The sequence below is a fragment of the Amaranthus tricolor genome, chromosome 10 (assembly GCF_026212465.1).
Source record: "Amaranthus tricolor cultivar Red isolate AtriRed21 chromosome 10, ASM2621246v1, whole genome shotgun sequence".
Lineage (NCBI taxonomy): Eukaryota > Viridiplantae > Streptophyta > Magnoliopsida > Caryophyllales > Amaranthaceae > Amaranthus > Amaranthus tricolor.
The window spans coordinates 3,069,519-3,089,413 of NC_080056.1; the positions used below are offsets into that span (position 1 = coordinate 3,069,519).

The 19,895-nt window shown below is 33.6% G+C and overlaps 2 protein-coding genes across 3 annotated transcripts; both read left to right on the forward strand.

Moving 5' to 3' along the window:
• The first annotated feature begins 4,137 nt into the window (after nucleotides 1-4,137).
• Nucleotides 4,138-6,555, forward strand: LOC130825099 (60S ribosomal protein L21-1). The gene is made up of 2 exons (XM_057690141.1): nucleotides 4,138-4,487; nucleotides 6,115-6,555. Exons 1-2 carry the CDS (start codon nucleotides 4,251-4,253, stop codon nucleotides 6,370-6,372), a joined length of 495 nt encoding a protein of 164 aa, XP_057546124.1. The 5' UTR covers nucleotides 4,138-4,250; the 3' UTR covers nucleotides 6,373-6,555.
• A 2,441-nt stretch (nucleotides 6,556-8,996) lies between these two features.
• Nucleotides 8,997-16,922, forward strand: LOC130825100 (carbon catabolite repressor protein 4 homolog 1-like). Of its 2 annotated transcripts, none has more exons than XM_057690142.1 (12): nucleotides 8,997-9,758; nucleotides 11,726-12,479; nucleotides 13,699-13,785; nucleotides 13,859-13,930; nucleotides 14,016-14,102; nucleotides 14,208-14,294; nucleotides 15,283-15,336; nucleotides 15,417-15,508; nucleotides 15,617-15,731; nucleotides 15,811-15,955; nucleotides 16,060-16,213; nucleotides 16,417-16,922. In XM_057690142.1, the coding sequence occupies exons 1-11, from the start codon at nucleotides 9,601-9,603 to the stop codon at nucleotides 16,203-16,205; spliced, it is 1,797 nt and encodes a 598-aa protein (XP_057546125.1). In that variant the 5' UTR covers nucleotides 8,997-9,600; the 3' UTR covers nucleotides 16,206-16,213; nucleotides 16,417-16,922. The 2 variants fall into 2 exon arrangements, with proteins under 2 accessions (XP_057546125.1, XP_057546126.1); XM_057690143.1 differs by having other exon boundaries at nucleotides 16,442-16,922.
• Nucleotides 16,923-19,895: the final 2,973 nt, after the last annotated feature.

Here is a 19,895-nt window from a genome sequence, read left to right on the forward strand (position 1 = left end):
GTGCTGACGATGCAGGCGAATCACTGGAGCAGTGTACTATAGGATGTCCAGGTTAGTCAACTTAGTATTTTGAATGTATATGCCTTAATACTAGGGGTGTTCAAAAATATCCGATTCTGAAAACCCGATCCGAAAACCCGCTTTCCGATTTTGTAAAAGCGGATAAATTACCCGGTTTCCAAAATTCGGATAATCCGGGTCAGGTACCCGGTTTTAAAACCGGGTATTCGGGTCGGATACGGATCGCGAATTTTGGAAAACCGGGTACCCGGTATCCAGTTTTTTTTTTTTTTTTTTTTTTTTTTTTAATATAAAAGGACAAAATGGAAAACCCTAAATCAGTTCTTCCTTCTTGCCGTCTTCATTCCGTTTTCTTCCTCCTTCTTTCGTGCTGCGCATGCACATTCAATCTTCAATCTTCCTCAATTTTTGCCGTCTTCTTCACTCTGTACTGAGACGCCATCTTGCTTCTTCAATCTTCAGTTCTTGACGTCATCATCTTGCTTCTTCTTCACCGTTCACGCCGTCATCTTTAATTGGGTAAGTTTGTTTTAATTTTTTTGCCATCTTCTTCTTCACTTCTTCTTCGATTTCGGCATCTTAGTTCATAACCATTTTCGCAATTTGGATTTTGTCACTGAACATCTTTAGATTTTCATATTTAATTTGTTGGAATTTATCTTTGAATTGGGTCTTAATAAATGGTGAATTTGTTCGTGATATGACTAGGTTATATTTTTTCACTTTCAATTTCATTGTCTACTGAATATATTTGATAAATCTAGCAATTAGGAGAGTTGATTTTTTGGATTTTTTATGAACCTAACAATTGGTCTTAATAAAATTGTGAATCTGGATAGTAGATTTTTTGAATTCGGTCTTAAATTCTTAGTAAATGGTGAATTTGTTTGTCATTTGATTTGTTTTTTCAATTTTCATTTATTGGAATTTGGTACCTGTGCAGAATATTTGAGTTGCTGGATTTGAATATTACTTGTTCTTACATGTAGTTCTATTTTGTACCTGTAGTTCTATTTGAATTTGGTACCTAGATTTGAGTTTCTAGATTTGAAGATTTGAATATGCTTGAAGTTTCTGGTACCTGTAGCAATTGAAGCTCAATGACTAACTATAATTTTCATTTGCAGATGACTGAAGAGTATAAAGCCATCAATGGAGCTTGAAGTTTCAACTTATAAATTTTAATCGCTTCCTTTTAGTTTATAGAATTATGGTTGTATTTCAATTAACTAATGATTGTATTTTAACAGTTTACGACTAATTAACTTAAGTATTTTAATATTATTTGAATTATATATTAAAAAAATGTTAAAAAGAAATAAGGAAAAAAAAAAAAACAAAGTTACAAAATCGGGTATCCGGTTTCCGACCCGGTTTAAACCGGGTCGGATCCGGAATGGAATTTTAACTATCCGAATTACCGGGTACCCGGTTTTTCCGAACCGGGTCGATCCGGTATTCGGTTTTGAACACCCTTACTTAATACTTTAACTTTATGCTAATATAATCTTTGCGTTCAGGTGTCCGACACAGAGACCATATACACCAGGTATCCCGACTCTGCTCCATGACAGATTGACGCACGGATCATCCCCTACATTCAGCAAACGAGGTTGTACGACTTCCACCTCATCGCTTATGGGAGAGTCAATCGGGCTTTAGTTGAGCGGTTGCGCCAAGAGACACATACCTTCCACCTACCTCTAAGTGAAGCTACTGTTACTTTACTTGACGTAGCTGTGCTTACACGGCTTTCCATCGAGGGACATAATCTGTGCCGTTGGACGCCAACTCGAAAGTTGGAAAGATATAGTGCATATGGTATTAGGAGTCCGACCTCCCTCAGAGGTAGCCAAAGGGAGTGGGTTGCGCGTAACATGGCTTGTGCAGAACTTCTCGCACCTCCTTGAAGGTGTTTACGAGGCTACCATTGAGAGATACGCTAAGGTATATCTATTATATCTAATTGGTGCTGTCTTGTTATCCGAAAAGGCTGGCAACAGGGTACAGCTTTTGTACTTGATGTTGCTTGATGCGCCATGGGAGGTCATCTCCGGTTACAGCTGGGGTTCCGCAGCCTTAGGTTATCTGTACAGGAGACTGTGTGACGCTTCACGAAAGAACGTGAAGGAGATCGCTGAGCCCCTAATTATTCTCCAGGTAATACTAACTTCACATGTTATTGCTTTGTTTCTTTATTTGTTCTTTTGTTTCGTTTAGTTACTTATATCTATAATTCATAGCTTTGGGCGTGGGAGCACATTCTCATTGGGTAACCGATGAGGACTTACCCAATGAGGACTATGGGATGTGGTGCATTTGCATCACCACTTCTTCCACCCCCACATGTGTTGTATAGATTGTGGTGGTCCTTTGATAGACGTACAAGGACCCACCCAGGATCTGGCGTAGGGTTATATCGCGATCAATTTGATCTACTTCGAGCTGACCAGGTAAAGGCTTCACTTACTAGTCTTGTAACTATCACATTGCGTAATTTATTAATTACACTTTCGCGTGTAGTTTCGATGGGACCCTTACCCCGCTGAGGCATACACTGCATTACCTCAGCACTCAGGGATATTTTCAGGGGCGTGGAGAGCCTCTGTACCTTTGATATGCTTCGACATAGTTGAAGTGCATCTTCCTGGGCGCTAACTGCGCCAATTTGGGATGGTACAGGGCATCCCGCCGCCTTGTGATACCCAATAATTGGTTGGAGATCAACTGGCACCATATAGCTCGTTGGGATCACAGGCTAGAGCTGCTGGCCCAAAGTGCGCCGATTGAGGCTATAAGCGCACCTACTTTGGCAAATTACATGCCATGGTTCCTCTCCATAACTCGTCGATGGATGACGCCACTAGATATCATCACAGCCGCCCAGTACGCTCTCGCAGCACCGATGATGACACAGTTTGTAAGTATTCTTCCATGTTGATTATTATCCATAGAATTTACATATTATAGATTTCTTTAACTCCAAATTGAATGCATGCACAGGGCATTGCAACTGTCATCAGCTCTAGTCAGGAGGAGCCTGTATAGGAGATTATCCAAGGCATACTCCTAGGGACACAGTTTCAAAACTTCATTCTAGAAGTCGTTGTGCCTGACACCACTATGGACACTCAGGGTTCATCTCCTCATCATGTCGACGTTCATCTTGAGGAGGTAGACTTAACGTGCCCCAACTATGGTGTCAGGTCCCCACAGGGAGCTGGATCATCCCAGTGTCAATCACCTCCCCTACCCCAGTGTCATGCGACCGCCTCTTACTATTGTAGGAGGCGTCATAAACCATCACAGTCAGACAGGGTACAGGAGGAGGATTAGCATTAGTATGATGTTTTTATATATTAAACGTTAGTAACGTTTTGTATATATTAAATATTTGTAACATGTGGACTGTTGTGTATATTTTGTAATATATATGTAGATGTGTATATATGTTTATCGTTTTATCACATGTTTATTATGAATAAAATGATGTTAATTACTCAGAGTTTTCGGCGATGAATCATTCCGTCAAGAACTAGGTATTAATTAAATCAAAATCAAACAGACACTCGTATTCAAATAGAGAAAATGCTCTCGAAAATTCAACACAATTTCATTCTTATCAACGAATCCATATCAAATTACCTTCACAATCGATTAACTTGAACAAGAATGATGTAGTTTGGATACAATCAAGTAGGGAAATGATGGAGTTGTTTATAGAACATAATAACAATGACTATTTTCAACTTCATAATGGCTAGTTTTCATATTTACAATGGCTAGTCTAAATCATACAAAAAATTCAATAAAAGTCAAACCAGGTTAAGCCTAAAGTCGCTGTTACTAACAGCGACTTGACCATTGACCAGTCAAAGCCTTATTTCGCTGTTAGTAACAACGACATATAGCTCGACTAAAATTTTGACCAAAAACACTTTAGGACCAAAGACGCTTATTTTGAAAATAAAGTTGGACCGAAACTTATTTTTTAATTAAAATTATTAAAAAATCTTATTTTTTTCAAATTTTCACCAATGAACACTATCAAAGGCCCAAATCATATTACTATAGGCTGAATTACAAAGAAAGCCCGAAACACATCCAAACAAAAGAAAAGAGTTTGGTTTGGATCATATATAAAAGCATACACAAAACTGCGAATAACAAAACCCTAATTCTTACCTCCATTTCCTTCCTTCCTTCTCCGAAGCAGAGAAAGATCAAATATGCCGGCAGGTCACGGATTGAGAGCAAGAACAAGGGATCTCTTCGCAAGGGGATTCAGGAAGAAGGGTACCATCCCTATCTCTACATACCTCCGAACTTTCCATATCGGCCAGTATGTTGATATCAAGGTGAATGGCGCTATTCATAAAGGTATGCCACACAAGTTCTACCATGGTCGTACTGGCCGTGTCTGGAATGTTACTAAGCGTGCCATTGGTGTTGAGGTCAACAAACAGGTATAATACATCTGAAACCTGTTCTTATTTTTATTTGATTTTGCTACTCAATTGTTTTTGTTTCTGGTGATTAACTGAATTTTGATCGATTTTGTTTTTAAAAAGATGTTTCAAAATCATTGTTAATCGCTTGATTTAGTGAGTTTTCTACGGTTTTAATTTTGGATGGTTTGTTTTATAGTTTAATGCTGTTGATATGAATGAATTTTTATGTGAGGTTCATGACGACATTTTTGGGTGTTCTTCTGCTTGCAATTAGGTTTTTGACGTTTTTGTATTACTGATTTTGGCTGCTAGAGTTTTGACTGTTAAATATCATCCACTTGTTAGTTGCTGGATATATAATGAATCTTGTGATTGATCTATCAATGATATTATTGTTTTGGGATGAGTTTGTTTCGGGTTTCATATTTCGGAGATGGCAGTTTTAGCGATATAGATTATTTTTTCTTCTGCTGTGGCCTATTACTCCTACTTCATATTGAATCCTACTATGGTTAAGGGATGACATTTCCTCTTGTGGAGAATTATTATTTCATTGTGGTAATCTGTTTTTGTTTTGAATGGAGACAAAATCATTGTTTAGTGTTTCATATTTCAGAGATGGCAGGTTATGTAATATAGATTTTTTCTTCTAGTGTGACCTATTATTCCTACATCATATTTGATCCTAATATGGTTAAGGGATTCCATTTCCTCTTGTGGAGAATTATTATTTCATTGTGTTAATGTGTTTTGGTTTTGAGTGGAGACAATATCATTGTATGGGGTTTAATATTTCAGGGATGGCAATTTTAGTAATGTAGATTTTTTCTTCTAGTGTGACCTACTCCTACAATATTAAATCCTCTTCTGAAGAAGTATTATTATTTCATTGTGTTAATGTGTATTGATTTATGTAGCTGACCCTATATCGTCCGGTCATCGTTTTTGTTGATGTTGTATGCTACTGTGTCATTTATTTGGTCTGAAATACTTGTCTCAATACGAACTATTTTTGTCAAAACCGTTCACATCTTCGCCATTAAAGAACCGAGAGACATAACTTAGGAAAAAGATGTCCAATGAGAATTAGCCTCATATTATATGAACATGCTTGCTCTTTACACTTTTCTTAAAGTATTTCAGACCAAAGATGAGACTAATTCAGACCAAAGATAAGACAAGAATTTCAGACCAAAGATGAGGCTAGTATTTTTGTGCGAATGTGTCATTTTGTCTGAAATAAGTGTCTCAATCAGAACTGTTTTTGTTAGAATTGTTGACTATTTCGGCTCTAAAAGAACCGAGATACTTAACAGGCAAAGTGAGTACTTTGAAAACTAGCACCATATTGCCAGGGGCCCAGGATTAAGGCTTGGCATTGTTCTTATTGATGTTGTGTGCAAATGTGTCATTTGGTTAAATACTTGTCTCAAGCATAATTGTTCCTGCCAAAATGGTTCAAAATTTGGCTTGGAATATGAAGACTTATGATGCCAAATGAGTACTCTGAGAACTATGTTCTTAGACTAGCGGATGGTTTGCAATTATGCACTGTATTAATTTGCTGATGTGCTTGACAGGATTCATCATGAAAGTCTATTTATGTTTTGCTTGTTCTCACTGTATTATTGCACATATCTAGGTGGGCAACAGAATCATTGCCAAGAGGCTTCATGTCCGCATCGAGCACGTTCAATCGTCTAGGTGCCAGGAGGACTTTAAGCAGAGAGTAAAGAAAAACGACGAGCTCAAGGCTGCTGCTAAAGCCAGAGGTGAAGTTATCAGCACAAAGAGGCAGCCCAAGGGTCCTAAGCCAGGATTCTTGGTCGAGGGTGCCACCATCGAGACTGTTACTCCTATTCCATATGATGTTACGAATGATCTTAAGGGTGGATACTAGAAGGCCCCCTCTTATGCTTTTTTGCTTGTTACCAAATTTCTTGGTTGTTTTTTTTTTTTTTTGAAATATTTAGAATTTGTGCAAACTTTTGTCAAGTCTTGAAGACTGAACTCTGTTTTTGTTTAGAAAGATGGATGATTTGATTACAAATAAGGGTTTGTTCTTGCCTGTCTCTTTTATTTACATTTTATTCATTATTTACTTTAATAATTTGTTAAAACTTGAAAATAGGCCTTTAGTTGGTGGATAGAGATCTTAAGGTTTCTTTCTAATTTACCAAGAACTATTCAAAAATTTTAGTTCTGCACTAATTTTATACTCTCTTATTCACTAACTTTTAATTTGTGTTTTATTTTTAATCTATAAGTTGAAATATAACTAAGTAAAATATTGTTTGATTTATTTTAATGTATATTTTATTAATATATCAAGTCTTTATAATTTTATCCTATTATAATTAGAGATATTTAAGATTAAAATAATATATTGTTAAATATGTCAAAATCAAATGAATAATAATACCGAACAAGTATTTGTTTGATACGTCATTAGTCATGTGTATTCATTTTGTAATAATTAGATGGTGATGCCTTGAATTGACATAGAAACTAGTCTAATTAAATTGCTCTTACTAGTCTAATTAAATTAATTAAAATATTAATTTTTAATGATAAAACACTCATTGCTTTGAGTTTTGCCTTTATGTATAGATCAATTTTATAAAGGGATGGTTTTAAACAAATGATAAAAATAAAACAATCTTACGGTGAGATTATTTTTATCGAACGGATTCACTGTACACAAATAATTTTAGCGTGATCTCTTGTTACGAATCACTTTCTACCTTAAAGCAACCAATTATATAACCCTAAACAATTACTCCAAAGTAAAATACAAATTAAGAGTAATAAGTGAATAGGGTCAAAAACTAAATGGCCCTTTTCTATGAATTGGAGGGAGTGTTAATTAGAAAAAAAATTTGATTGTATGCGTTTATTTAAGGAAAAATTACCGTGAATAATAAAAATTTATATTTATTTTTTCTACAATAATACCAACTTTTGATTACTTTTGAAAAATACCAACTTAGGAGCATGGCCTATAATAATATCAACTTTTGTTTATAGCAGGCCATTTAATAAAAAAATAAAATATTCTAGGCAAAAATCCCATAACTTGTTATTATTATCAAAAGTTAATATCATTGTAGGAACTTGTGCTCCCTCCAATTCACTACTAATGTTGCTTTATACACTTTATCTAATACACTTATTTAATTCTTAATATCTTATTATGGAAAGTTGATATGAATAATCCTTGCAATGAAACCAATTAAATAAGATCCCATTTGACTATGTTTTAACTTATAGAGTAATAATAAAATACAAATTAAGAGGCTGTTTGGTTGGGTGTAGTAATCAAAGGGAAAGGAAATGGACAGACTTGTTGTTGTTTGTTTGCCACTTTCTATCATTCCCTTTCTCCTTTTTTATTTTTGTGTTTACCCAAAAGTATTCCACACTCATTCCCCACCCTCCCCAAGACTTTTCCATTCCCATTCCATTTCATTACCCATCACTTAAAATTTGAACTTTGATTTATGGGTATTGTTATAATTCGTCACTCTTCTCATTTTATCGCCACCCCCTAATTAAATTATGAATTAACCTCTGGACTTTTAAAAATTACAAATTTGCCATTGGACTTAATAACACTATTATCAACTAAATTAATAAAAAAATTATTAATAAAAAATAAAAAATTAATTAACAACTAAATTTTAACTAATATATTATTATTATATTAAAAAATAATTAAACATTCAAATAAATTATTTAAATTCAAAACTAATTATTATAATAACATTATCATAATATAATATTATATTAAAATAAAATAATTTATTACAAATTTTATTTAAATAACAATAACTTAAAAAATAAATTAATTAAAAAAAAAAATTTCATAATTCGAAATAAAAAAAAAATTTTAAAAATACTAGTCGCACAAAAAGTGCGACTCGACCTAGGTACAGTCGCACTTTTTGTGCGACTGGTAATTTTTTTTTTAAATTGTTATTAATTTTATTTATATTATTATTGCTATTATTATTATTATTATTATTATTATTATTATTATTATTGTTGTTGTTGTTGTTATTATTATTATTATTTTTTGTAATCAATGGAGATGATACAGGTTAATTAAAAATAAGTTTTTCAAGTTTATTATATAATAACTAGTTATTTTTGGAAAAAATATAAAAAAATTTAAAAACTCATAATTTGATTCCTTAACTTAAACCAAACAGTCACAAAGAGAATCAATGAGCAGTTCATTCCGTTTCCTGAACACAGCCAAACGACTAGGCTAAATTAGGGGAATCCATTCCTTTCTCCTTCATTTCCTTTCCTCATTCTAGTCCGATTTTCTTGTGCAAACCAAGCGGTCCCTAAGAGTAAGAAATAAATAGTATCCAAAAAGCAAATAAAACGTTAGTGCTTAATTGAAGAAAGTATTATTCATAGTAATTTTTTCATTATATAATGAATATAGATCTCATACAATAACTAATTACGAAATTGTTTCAACGATATATATATTCTAACTAATACAAAATATGTGATGCAATTGATTGTCAAATGTCATGTGGTCGAATGGGTACCCGGTACCGGAGTTCAATTTTCTATCTTTTCAATTTTCCCAAATTATTCCCTATCTTTCTAATTCCTTTTAAAATGGAGAAACGATACCACCATTTCAATTTCCAGCGAATTCCATTTTTTCTGTAAAAACCCTAAAATTTCAAACCGTCCTTTCTCCCTCTCTTTACTATTTCTTCTTTGTTCCGAGTTTCTTCTCATATTCTTAACACTTTTCTCTTCAGATTTCGATCTTCATCGTATTGATCTGTTTTCGATTGATTGATTGATTGATTTTTCTTCCTGTTTCAAAAATCGCCAATCAGCTCGTTTATCTTGCTGATTCGTTGTTTTTCTCTTTTCTTGAATCTTTTCGTTGTATTTGGGAACTTGCTGATTAATTTAGGGTTTGGTGTTCGCGAAATCAATCGAGGCTGGCGAATTTGGAGGTGTAGTAAATGGCGGTTTCGCCTGGTTTCTGCCTACCTTTTCCAAGTTTGGAAGTCATTGAAGAAGAATTAACGTTTGTTTTAGAGATACAGTATACGTATAATAATAGTGAGGGAGAAAGAGAAGAAGAAGAAGCATGCTGAGTGTGATTAGGGTGCATATTCCGTCCGACATTCCCATTGTAGGTTGCGAACTTTCTCCTTATGTTTTGCTTCGGAAACAGGATAAGACCATTTTTTCTGAGGATGTTCCTGAAACTGCTCCCATTGATGGCCATTTTTTGAGATACAAGTGGTATGTTGCTTTCAGGTTTAATTTGTTGATTATTTGCTCTTTAGTAGTATGGTTATTTGAATTATTTATGTTCTTTGTTTCTAAGCATTTCACATTCATTTGAAGCATTGCTCAGTGTGCAGTAGATTTTGTGTGTGGGAGATTACGTATTATGTTTACAATTAAATTTGCGAGAAAATTCCTTAATTTGTTTTGTTTGTGGAACTCGTTTTGCTTGTTCGACACTGCTTAATCTTCTAGAACCCCCCTCCCTTACCAGAACATACAATTACTAATTATTGGAACTATATAACACAATGAGCCAATGATGTGGCATTTTTGAACTTGGTATTCTTTCAAATTTTCAGAAGGTTTCTACTTTTTGTATTGATTAGCAAAGATGCACTACATCTAGGATATCTATAAGGAAACATTTTCTTTAATGTGTTAAATTTCCTTTTTAGGTGAACTGTATTATGTCAAACAAATCTTTTGAACTTTTGCCTCAATATTTTTAATTTAGGCTTGGAAATTGGATAAGTTGAACAAGTTGCCTGTGGCAATTATTTCTTTTTTTCCTTTTTCTGGTCTTAATTTTACTTTTTTCAACTTTCAGAAATTTCGGGCTTGTAAAAGGTTTTAATTGTAAGATTACACGAATCACAATAGTTATTTTTGGTGATGAGCCGATGACAATGTGTAATTTCGTATCCGTGTGAATTGGTTTTATAATAACTGGTCTTTGCAAGAGGCCATTTGTCGATTGTTGAATAAGATCTCGGTAATCTGGTTTTTGACTTTTTAGCTTGTTTTCACTCAGGGTAATATATTTTAATTCAATTGTGTTCCATTTCTGCTGTTTTTAAATCGTGGTGTGGGATTGACATCTTTAGTTCTCTACTAGGAATGTAAGACTATGTGCTTATAAGAGTACTTGGTATTTTAGTTTTTGCAGCTTGTTGTATTATGTTATGACGGTAAAGGATGGGACCAAAAGGCAAGGAAGTGAATATATGTATTTAGTGTGATTGTTGGGTTACTGAAAAGAGCCTTTTTTATTTGTTTTGGTTTTTTTAAATGGGACTTTTATTTGTTAGTTGTTTATTGAGAAACTGAAAGGTAGCATCACTGTTATCTGTTTGATTATCATAATTTACTATTACACTAAAGTCATATTTTTTGCTTGGATTATGTTGCAACACCTATATGAAGAGTTCTTCTATCTACTTGCAATCTTTATGAGTATATTTAAACTTGAAACCCAAGGTTGGAAGAGCATTTTCTTCCCTTGTTTTGTATCTTTTAGATTGCGGTTATAAGTTTCAATAATATTGTTTTTGAACATGATTTGTGTGTGGAATTATGAGTTTTATGCGTGTATTACTATGGTGTAAATGAGGTAAACACAAACATTCAATATTTTGATTAAACTGAATATATATATATGTATAAAATTCTAGTGAAAACTTGAGCTGAGTACCACTAGTGAACATTTCCATCGCTTGAGCTAAGTTCATAGTTGAGCTTTTTTTTTGGTGACTCAATTAATTCAAGTTCATAAATAAGCATATATCAATGAATTTTGTATGTATTATTATTTGTATTGTCCATGCATTAAATGAATTTTGTATGTATCGCTTTGGCATCAGGTGGCGTCAGGTTTTGTTTCTTGTCTGGTGTCTTGTGATCCTAAATTAAATGTTGGATAAGTTTCAAATGAACATTAGGAAAATAGTTTATTATTGGATATCCTCCTATTCCAAGCTTATATGTTTTGTGACTTGTGAGGATGCACTGTCTGGTTAAATGAACTGTATGCTATTTTAATTATGTTTTCCGGGTCTAATTTTTTCTGTTTATTTTTTGATGTAGTACTTATTTTTTTCGGCATTTGAAGTGTTTCAACTTTTACCTGATTAGCTGTTTCTCATACCTTATCCTAAGCTTATTTTTATATGTATATATATATATATATACTCTGGCTATAGGTATCGTGTACAGAGTGACAAAAAAGTTGATGTGTGTTATGTGCATCCAACTGAGCAAGCGACTATACAGTGCATTGGCTGTATAAAGGGCAAGATTCCTGCTGCTAAAAGCTACCATTGCTCTTCGAAGTGCTTTCTAGATGCTTGGCAGCATCACCGTGTACTGCATGAACGTGCTGCCAATGCTTTGAATGAGAATGGAGCTGAAGATGAAGAATTGTATGGACGCTTCAATAGCTCTGGCTCTGGAGTCACTAACACTGGTTTGACTCCATCTGCATCAAATCTCAGTTTGAATAATGGATCAACTCCTCTATATCCTACTGCTGTTACACAAAGGAGTGGCGGTGAAACTTGGTTTGAAGTCGGGTATTCTAAGACATATACCCCTTCAGCTGATGATATTGGTCACGTACTGAAATTTGAATGTGTTGTCATAGATGCTGATACAAAGCAAACAGTTGGACACCCCATGACTTTGACCACATCTCGTGTCATCCCTGCACCTACACCAACTCCACGCCGCATGATTTCAGTTAGTGGGATGGATGTGATTGGGCCTTTCGATTCAGATGGACGTGTTGCGTCTTCAGGAACTTTTACTGTGCTTTCTTATAACATATTGGCAGACTCTTATGCCACAAGTGATACATATAGTTATTGTCCCTCATGGGCCCTTTCTTGGCCATACCGTAGACAAAATCTGTTGCGAGAAATTGTGGGATATCGTGCTGACATTGTTTGTCTTCAAGAGGTTAGATATTTGCTTCTAGTCTCTTCTGTTGACTTGTGTGCTTATATCACTCTGAATACTTTTTTTTTATGACATATTTTGTGTTGAAATAGTTTCTATAAAAAAACTACGTACTTAGCTATGCTTACTCATACCACTATCAATTACTTACACTATTTAGCTATCAACTACCTTGCGTCGGGCATACCCTATATCTATGTTTACACGTACATCATTTTAACTTAAGAAGTAAGAACATTATTATTTTTGTTAGATTAGGAGAGGCTAAAGCATTGTATGTATTATTCTTCTTCTAAAATGATATAGCAATTTTTTTTATTTAGTAGTTTGAATTATTTTACAAAATCAATTAAGCTTTATGTTTACCTTATTTCAATAGAGCCAAAGATTTATATTTCTTTGATTTTGGATTATAATAGACTATAGTATAATAGCTCATTATGTGCATTTCAAGGGTTAATTGAAAACAACCTCTTTTTTATCACTTACAAGTGTATAACATTTAATAAGTGTAATGTTGCGTATATCTAGTCCTCCCAAACCCCACTTTAGTTGGAAGCCACTTAACAACATTAGGGCAACAAAATGCTGTGAATGGAGCTTTATATTTTATTGTGCAAATAGAGTTGCGAACTTACGGTTGCAACACAATAAGTGAAGTTTTGTGAAGTTCTTTATTTAAGTGAAAATGTCTACGAAAATTGAGAGGAAGTGTGCTCTTTTTAATTATCTAAGATTTAAAGAGAAGTATAGCACTTCAGTTGTGTAGTATGAATAGCGATCTCGAAATCATGTCTACATATTCTCGAAATCATGTCTTTAAGTACAATTGATAGGAATGAATAGAATAGGATACCGTATCTTTTTTTTTTTCATAATCCACTATGCGTTGCTACTTTTTCATACGTCTTCTTAACATCCATAAAAATTATGTACAAATATTTGTTCTTTAGTTCATACCCATAGTTGCTCTTTCAGATGGATAGTTCCCATGGTGGATTGTTTTGACATAATGCTAGTGCTTCTAGTTACACATTATTTTATCACACTCCGCTATAATTTTATTATGTGATGTATAAGATGAATTTTAATTCCTTTGTAGTTAGAAATAATCTTGCACATCCCTTTATTTTTTAGATAAGGTACTCGGTGCAACATTGAGATGCCTTTTGAACTCCCCTTATGTGCTACTGATGGTTACAATTTTTTTCAAAATCAGGTTCAACACGATCATTTTGAAGAATTTTTTGCTCCTGAGCTTGACAAACATGGCTACCAAGCTCTGTATAAGAGAAAAACATCAGAGGTACCCAATTTCATTTTTCGTATCATGTTTTACCTAATATTTTCTCCATCTTCATGTTGTGTTGGTCTTGTAGGTCACACAAGCAGGTGATGGGTGTGCAACATTTTTCCGTAGAGACAGATTTTCTCATGTTAAAAAATACGAGGTCTGTTTTCTCTACTTAGTCATGCATTCTCTCTATTTTTTTTTTTGGAATTTTCGTGTACTGATGGTTCTAATGTTGTTTATAGGTTGAATTTAATAAGGCTGCTCAATCTCTAACAGACGCTGTAGTTCCTATTACCCAGAAGAAAACTGCTCTGTATAGACTTGTTAAGGTTAGTGTATTGGTTTTTCACAATTTTCTTATAGGTTGACTTTATTAAACTTATTTTTTTATCGCCTCAGTATATATACTAAAATTATTTTGAATTCTTTTGTAGGATAATGTTGCACTAATAGCTGTACTGGAAGCAAAATTTACTCATCATGGCGTTGATACTCCTGGAAAGAGACAGCTTTTTTGTGTTGTGAGTACCAACCTTTTAATGTTAGGAGTCTTTGATATGATAATATTTCTCGGTATTTTCAAGGGGTCTTGCATACTGTCTTATGTGTAAATACATTTCGCAGTCTGAGTTATTTGGTTTAGACCACTATAAATGGCTTTGAAGATAAATTAGTACTTATATTTTATGAAATATGCGGCTATTCAGGGAGTAAAGGGCTTAAAGACAATTGCAGTGAGACAATTTTTAGGTTTCATTAAGTTAAATAGCCTTGCATTATTTGAATCTTGGAACTTTAACAACTATCAATAATTAGTTTGTTTTTTTTGGTGTGTAGACATCAATGTTAGCCAATCTTCCATACTTTATTCCTCTAACCTAGCAAGGACAGATCAATGATAATAATGAAGTCTGCTTCCGACTGAATTCTTGTTGATCCAAATTTTTGGTTCTTGCCTGATTTGTTTAGATGAAATGGGTTAATTATTTTTCTTGTGAGCCATGTGACAACGATTTTTTAAAAGCATTGCCTTAAGATTATCCGTTCAATATCATCTTTTCAAATTAGCTGATTTCAAGAGCGTAAGGATGGCTCTTTGGGATAATGATCTTTTTGTAACTTATGTTTAGTTAAAGGGTCACCCGTAGACTAACGAAAAGATGTACTGGTTTCTAGTTGTTATAAATTAAGTCTAAGAGACTCAATGATTATGTATGTTTGCCTTCTCTATAAAGTGTGCTAGCTGTTGCATTTTGTGCGTGCACATGTTTAAAATATAATATTTAGATGTTTTTAATTCTGGGAAGAGATTTAGACTGCCGTTAGGGCAGTTGGTATTATAAATTACCTTGACAGCTTTTCAGATTGTCAGTCTTTGTATTATTAGTTGTTGATTTCTTGTCCTCTTTGCTTAAGGGATTTGAGCTTCGTTTCATTTTATGTTTTAAATCAGAACACTTGTAATTTTCTTACTTTTCTGTTGATTTTTCCCTTTGCATTTTGGATCAGGCAAATACACATGTAAATGTGCAGCAAGAACATAAGGACGTCAAACTCTGGCAGGTGTGCAAAGCAAGTTCTCTTTTCTTGGCTTCTTCTTTCAAAGATATGATTGTAAAATTTCTTCGGCGTTCTTTTCTCAGGTCCATACTTTGTTGAAGGGGTTGGAAAAGATATCTGCCAGCGGTGATATCCCAATGTTAGTGTGTGGAGACTTTAATTCAACTCCTGGAAGGTTTGTATCATGTGATGTCATAGTATTTTGAGATAACCATGTTCTGGATATCATTGCTATTTAAGGTTTCATGCGTTTGAAGTAAATGCATTTTTGTCTTAACTGTAGTGCTCCTCATGCTCTTCTTGCAATGGGTAAAGTTGATCCATTTCATCCTGATTTAGCAGTGGACCCTTTGGGAATATTGCGGCCTCATACAAAGCTTGCGCATCAGCTGCCCTTGGTAACCTTTGAACACCATACATTGTGCTTCTGATGCTTTATGTGCGTGACGTAAATTAGCTATGTTTTGCAAATTTTAGGTCAGTGCATATTCGTCCTTTGCAAGAGGGATCAGTCCATCTTTAGAGCAGCAAAGGCGAAGAATGGATTCTTCTACAAATGAGCCTTTGTTCACAAATTGCACGAGAGATATTATTGGGACTCACGATTACATATTTTACACAGGTAACAATTGAGCGCCTGTTATGCTATTTTTGTCGCCAGGTTTGTTTATTTACATCCTGCATTGATTAGCTCATCCAATTTGCTCGTATAACTGGTGGTTTCAGCTGACTTTTTGACGGTAGAATCCTTACTTGAACTATTGGATGAAGAAAGCTTACGGAAGGATACAGCTCTTCCTTCTCCGGAGTGGTCTTCTGATCATATTGCACTGTTAGCTGAATTTCGTTGCAAACCAAGAATCAGACGTTAGTACTTGAGGTTCGTGACATGCTTACATTTTCTTGAATGTGTTATGTTCACGTGTTATTGGCTATGGGTTATTCTTTTGCATGTTGTTTTTGCTTTAATCTCTTGATAGCATTGTTTATCTTCATTCTTCTGCGTAGTGAGATGATCGAGTTTTGGGCATTTCGAGCTATTAACTTATACTTTTTATTATTTGGACGTTTTCTCCTATATAGGTTGAAATGGTTTGTTTTGCACCAGGCTAACAAATACTCTTCTATCAGCTGGCTGCCTGAAAGACATGATGATGACAATTTGTGAGAAATTTACGGCTATATCTTTTGGAAGTCATTTTAAGCAACGGTGGTTCATCCCCAGGTATTATCGCCTTATAGGAGGGGAAGAGGAATTTTCTTGGCTATGATTTGCCCGTTATCATGTCAAGTTGTGCCATAGAAAAATGTGATCATATTCAAAATTTTCTTTTTTCAATAGAAATTATCACAGCTTATCTGTGGGCTCAATGTGATTAGTGATGTCCTTTTGCTCAAGTTTTTACAGAAACAACACAATAGTTTTGCAATTCCAAGGGGCTCCACTTCTTTAGGTTTTCTCTATGTTCCTTAGCAGTGGGTAATAGTCCCTCATTTTTCTTAGTACAAAAGCAAGATAACAGAGATACAGTTGTTGATTGTCTGCTTCTACAAAATATAGTATGATAGTCATCCCATTTTCTTTTCAAGTTGCAAAATAACTGGCTTAAGGCCATACCATGTTTTTAAAGTTTAGCATTTTATTTCGCCTTTCAATCTTTCTGGTTTGCACATGTGCGTGCTGGTTTTTCGTCACTTTATTTATTTATTTATTATAGGGTAAACTGAGGGAAGGGGAGGGGCTAGGTGAGAATCATCTCATGACCTTTGTTGAAAAGCGGTACTTGCTTTACAACTGAGTTAAGACCTCATTAAAAATTTTTTGTTGGAACCCTTTTGATGCGATTGGGTATTTTTTGGGTAAACAATGATAGAATGAAGGGGGTTCCTTGGATGAGATTGATTGAGGTAATTGTGCAAGTCACGTTGATTATCATCCATACTAATATCCAACTACTAACCCCTTTTAATCATGCACTTAAAACATTACCTTGAACTTTGCCATCTTTTTCAATTTATCATCACTCCTATTTTAATGAAATAACAAAAATGCCCCTGAACTTAAAATTTGTGTAACACACTTCAATCTCACTCAATAACACTTTTATCACTCTAAAAGCACTAAATCAAAACGTAAAATTTTTAATCGAATTTTTTATATAAATTTTTTTTAAAAAAAAGAGGTAATTTTTAATTGAATTTCCTATGTAATAATTTTTATGTTACAAATAATAAATATTTAACAATAACTAATAAACATTTAAAAATAATATTTATTAAATTAATAAGTTAAATTAACAAACATTTAATTAATAAGTTATATTATTTAATACTTATTAATATAATTTTTTTATTATTATCATTATAATTAATTTTTTAAAAAAATTATAATAATAATTAATTAACAAACATAATTCATGAACATAAACATGGAGTAATTATTACTAATAAAAATAATATCAAATTAATTATTATTACAATTATTTAATAACATAAATATTAATTATTACTAATTAATAGAATAAATCGCAAATATTAAAATTTTTAAAAAAAATTGAAAATGCAAGTCACACACGACTGGTTCTTTGTATTTTTTTTTAAAAAAAATTACATAAGAATTTGATTAAAATTTACCTCGATTTACATAAGAAATTCGATTAAAAATTTTACGTTTTGATTTAGTGCTTTTAGAGTGATAAAAGTGTTATTCAGTGAGATTGAAGTGTGCTACACAAATTTTAAATCCAGGGGCATTTTCGTTATTTTATTAAAATAGGGGCGGCGATAAAATAAAAAGGATGGCGAAATTTAATAATGCCCTGTGCTGTTTGTTTTCAAGAGAATTCTTTGATTATATATTTAATCTTCTATAAAGAATATTATATTTTTGTTAGACCTGTGTAATGGGCTGAATAAGGGCCGGATCGGGCTCTACATTAAACGGGTTGGGTTAAGGCTTACAAAAAATGGGCTTTACACGAGTCGGGCTTAATTGCCTGCCCTGACACATTTATTATAATTATTCAACTTTTCAATCATTGTTTGGGACATTGTCTACATGTTAGAGGGCCGGGTTGGGCTCTACATTAAACGGGCCGAGTCAAGTCTTATAAAAAATGGACTTTAAATGGGTTGGACTTAATTTTCAACCCTGAGACATTTATTATAATTATTCAAATTTTCAGTCATTATTTGGGACATTGTTTGCATGTTAGGATCTAAGCATTTTTGCTAAACACTCATCTTCTAGACATTATTGTCCTCCATATCTCCATTATCCACATCAATGTCTCCCTCATCCTTTACATCTTCTTCCATGGAATTGTCTAGGTCTACTTATATGTTCTTAGAATATTCAACAAAGTTTGATTTGGTTCTTTGAGATCAATGTCTAGTTCATTATAGGCCTCTACTCAATCAATATTCATTGGATCCGTAAATACTCCAGAAGAGTAAAGCCCGTTTAGGACTCGCTTCGTATATAGTGAAATTTGACCCTTTAAAAGTTGAATTATTGAAATAGATAAGATAATTTATTAAAAAAAAGCACGGAATAAGACGAAAATCAACTTATATCTAAAAGTAAGCGTCTAATTTCCAAACCTGAGGTTTGGTTATGTTCGCAATTAGTAACTGTAAGCGGGTGCTTAATTTTTTTTAAAGGCAAAGAAATTGTTCGCAGTTAATAACTGCGAACAGGGCTGTTGACTTTTTTGACCCTGTTCGCAGTCACTAACAGGCCCATTATGCTCGATGGTGTTCGCAGTAAGTAACTGCGAAGAGGGTCAAAAAAGTCAACAACCCTATTCCCAGTTACTAACTGGGAACAACTTTTTTGTCTTTTTAAAATATTAAGCACCTATCGTAGTTAATCAAACTTCAGGTTTGGAAATTAAAAACTTATTTTTAGAAATAAGTTGATTTTCCTCTTATTTTGTGCTTTTTTTAATAATTTATCTTATCTATTTCATTTTTTCTTAAAAGTTCAGCCCATTATGGCCCGATCTGTTGAAAACTCATCTAATAGAGGGTCAGGCCCAATGGGCCGCCCATTGCACACCTGTACTTTTTGTTAACGATACAACGTAATATAATTACGTTGCCAGAGGTTTTCTTTCAAATACGGACGAATGTTGGCTTAAGACTACCTAGGTGCTCTGTTATTTGCATTTTGAATATTTTTGTTCAGTTCGTAATTTTTATACTCGCTTCTTTTCATTATACAAACATCTGATTTTTTTCGAGTTAAGAGACTTTTGGTCGCGCTTTTCTTTATGTGTATAAGTTGTCGCCTTCTTTTCCCCCCACCCTGATCATAGTTTTCTATGAGCGGAAGACATTGAGTATGATGATGATGAATAGAATTGATATTTATTTTGTGAACAATGATATTTATTTATTCAAAATTTTCCAAATTTGATATTCGGCTAAATTCACATTGCCATTACTAATTAGAATTCTACGGAATTGGCTTAATTTCAAATTTCCAAGTTTTAGATTTATGTTATCAAGCATAGATTCAAGTACATTCAGTAATAGGAAATGAATTATAAATTGTCAAA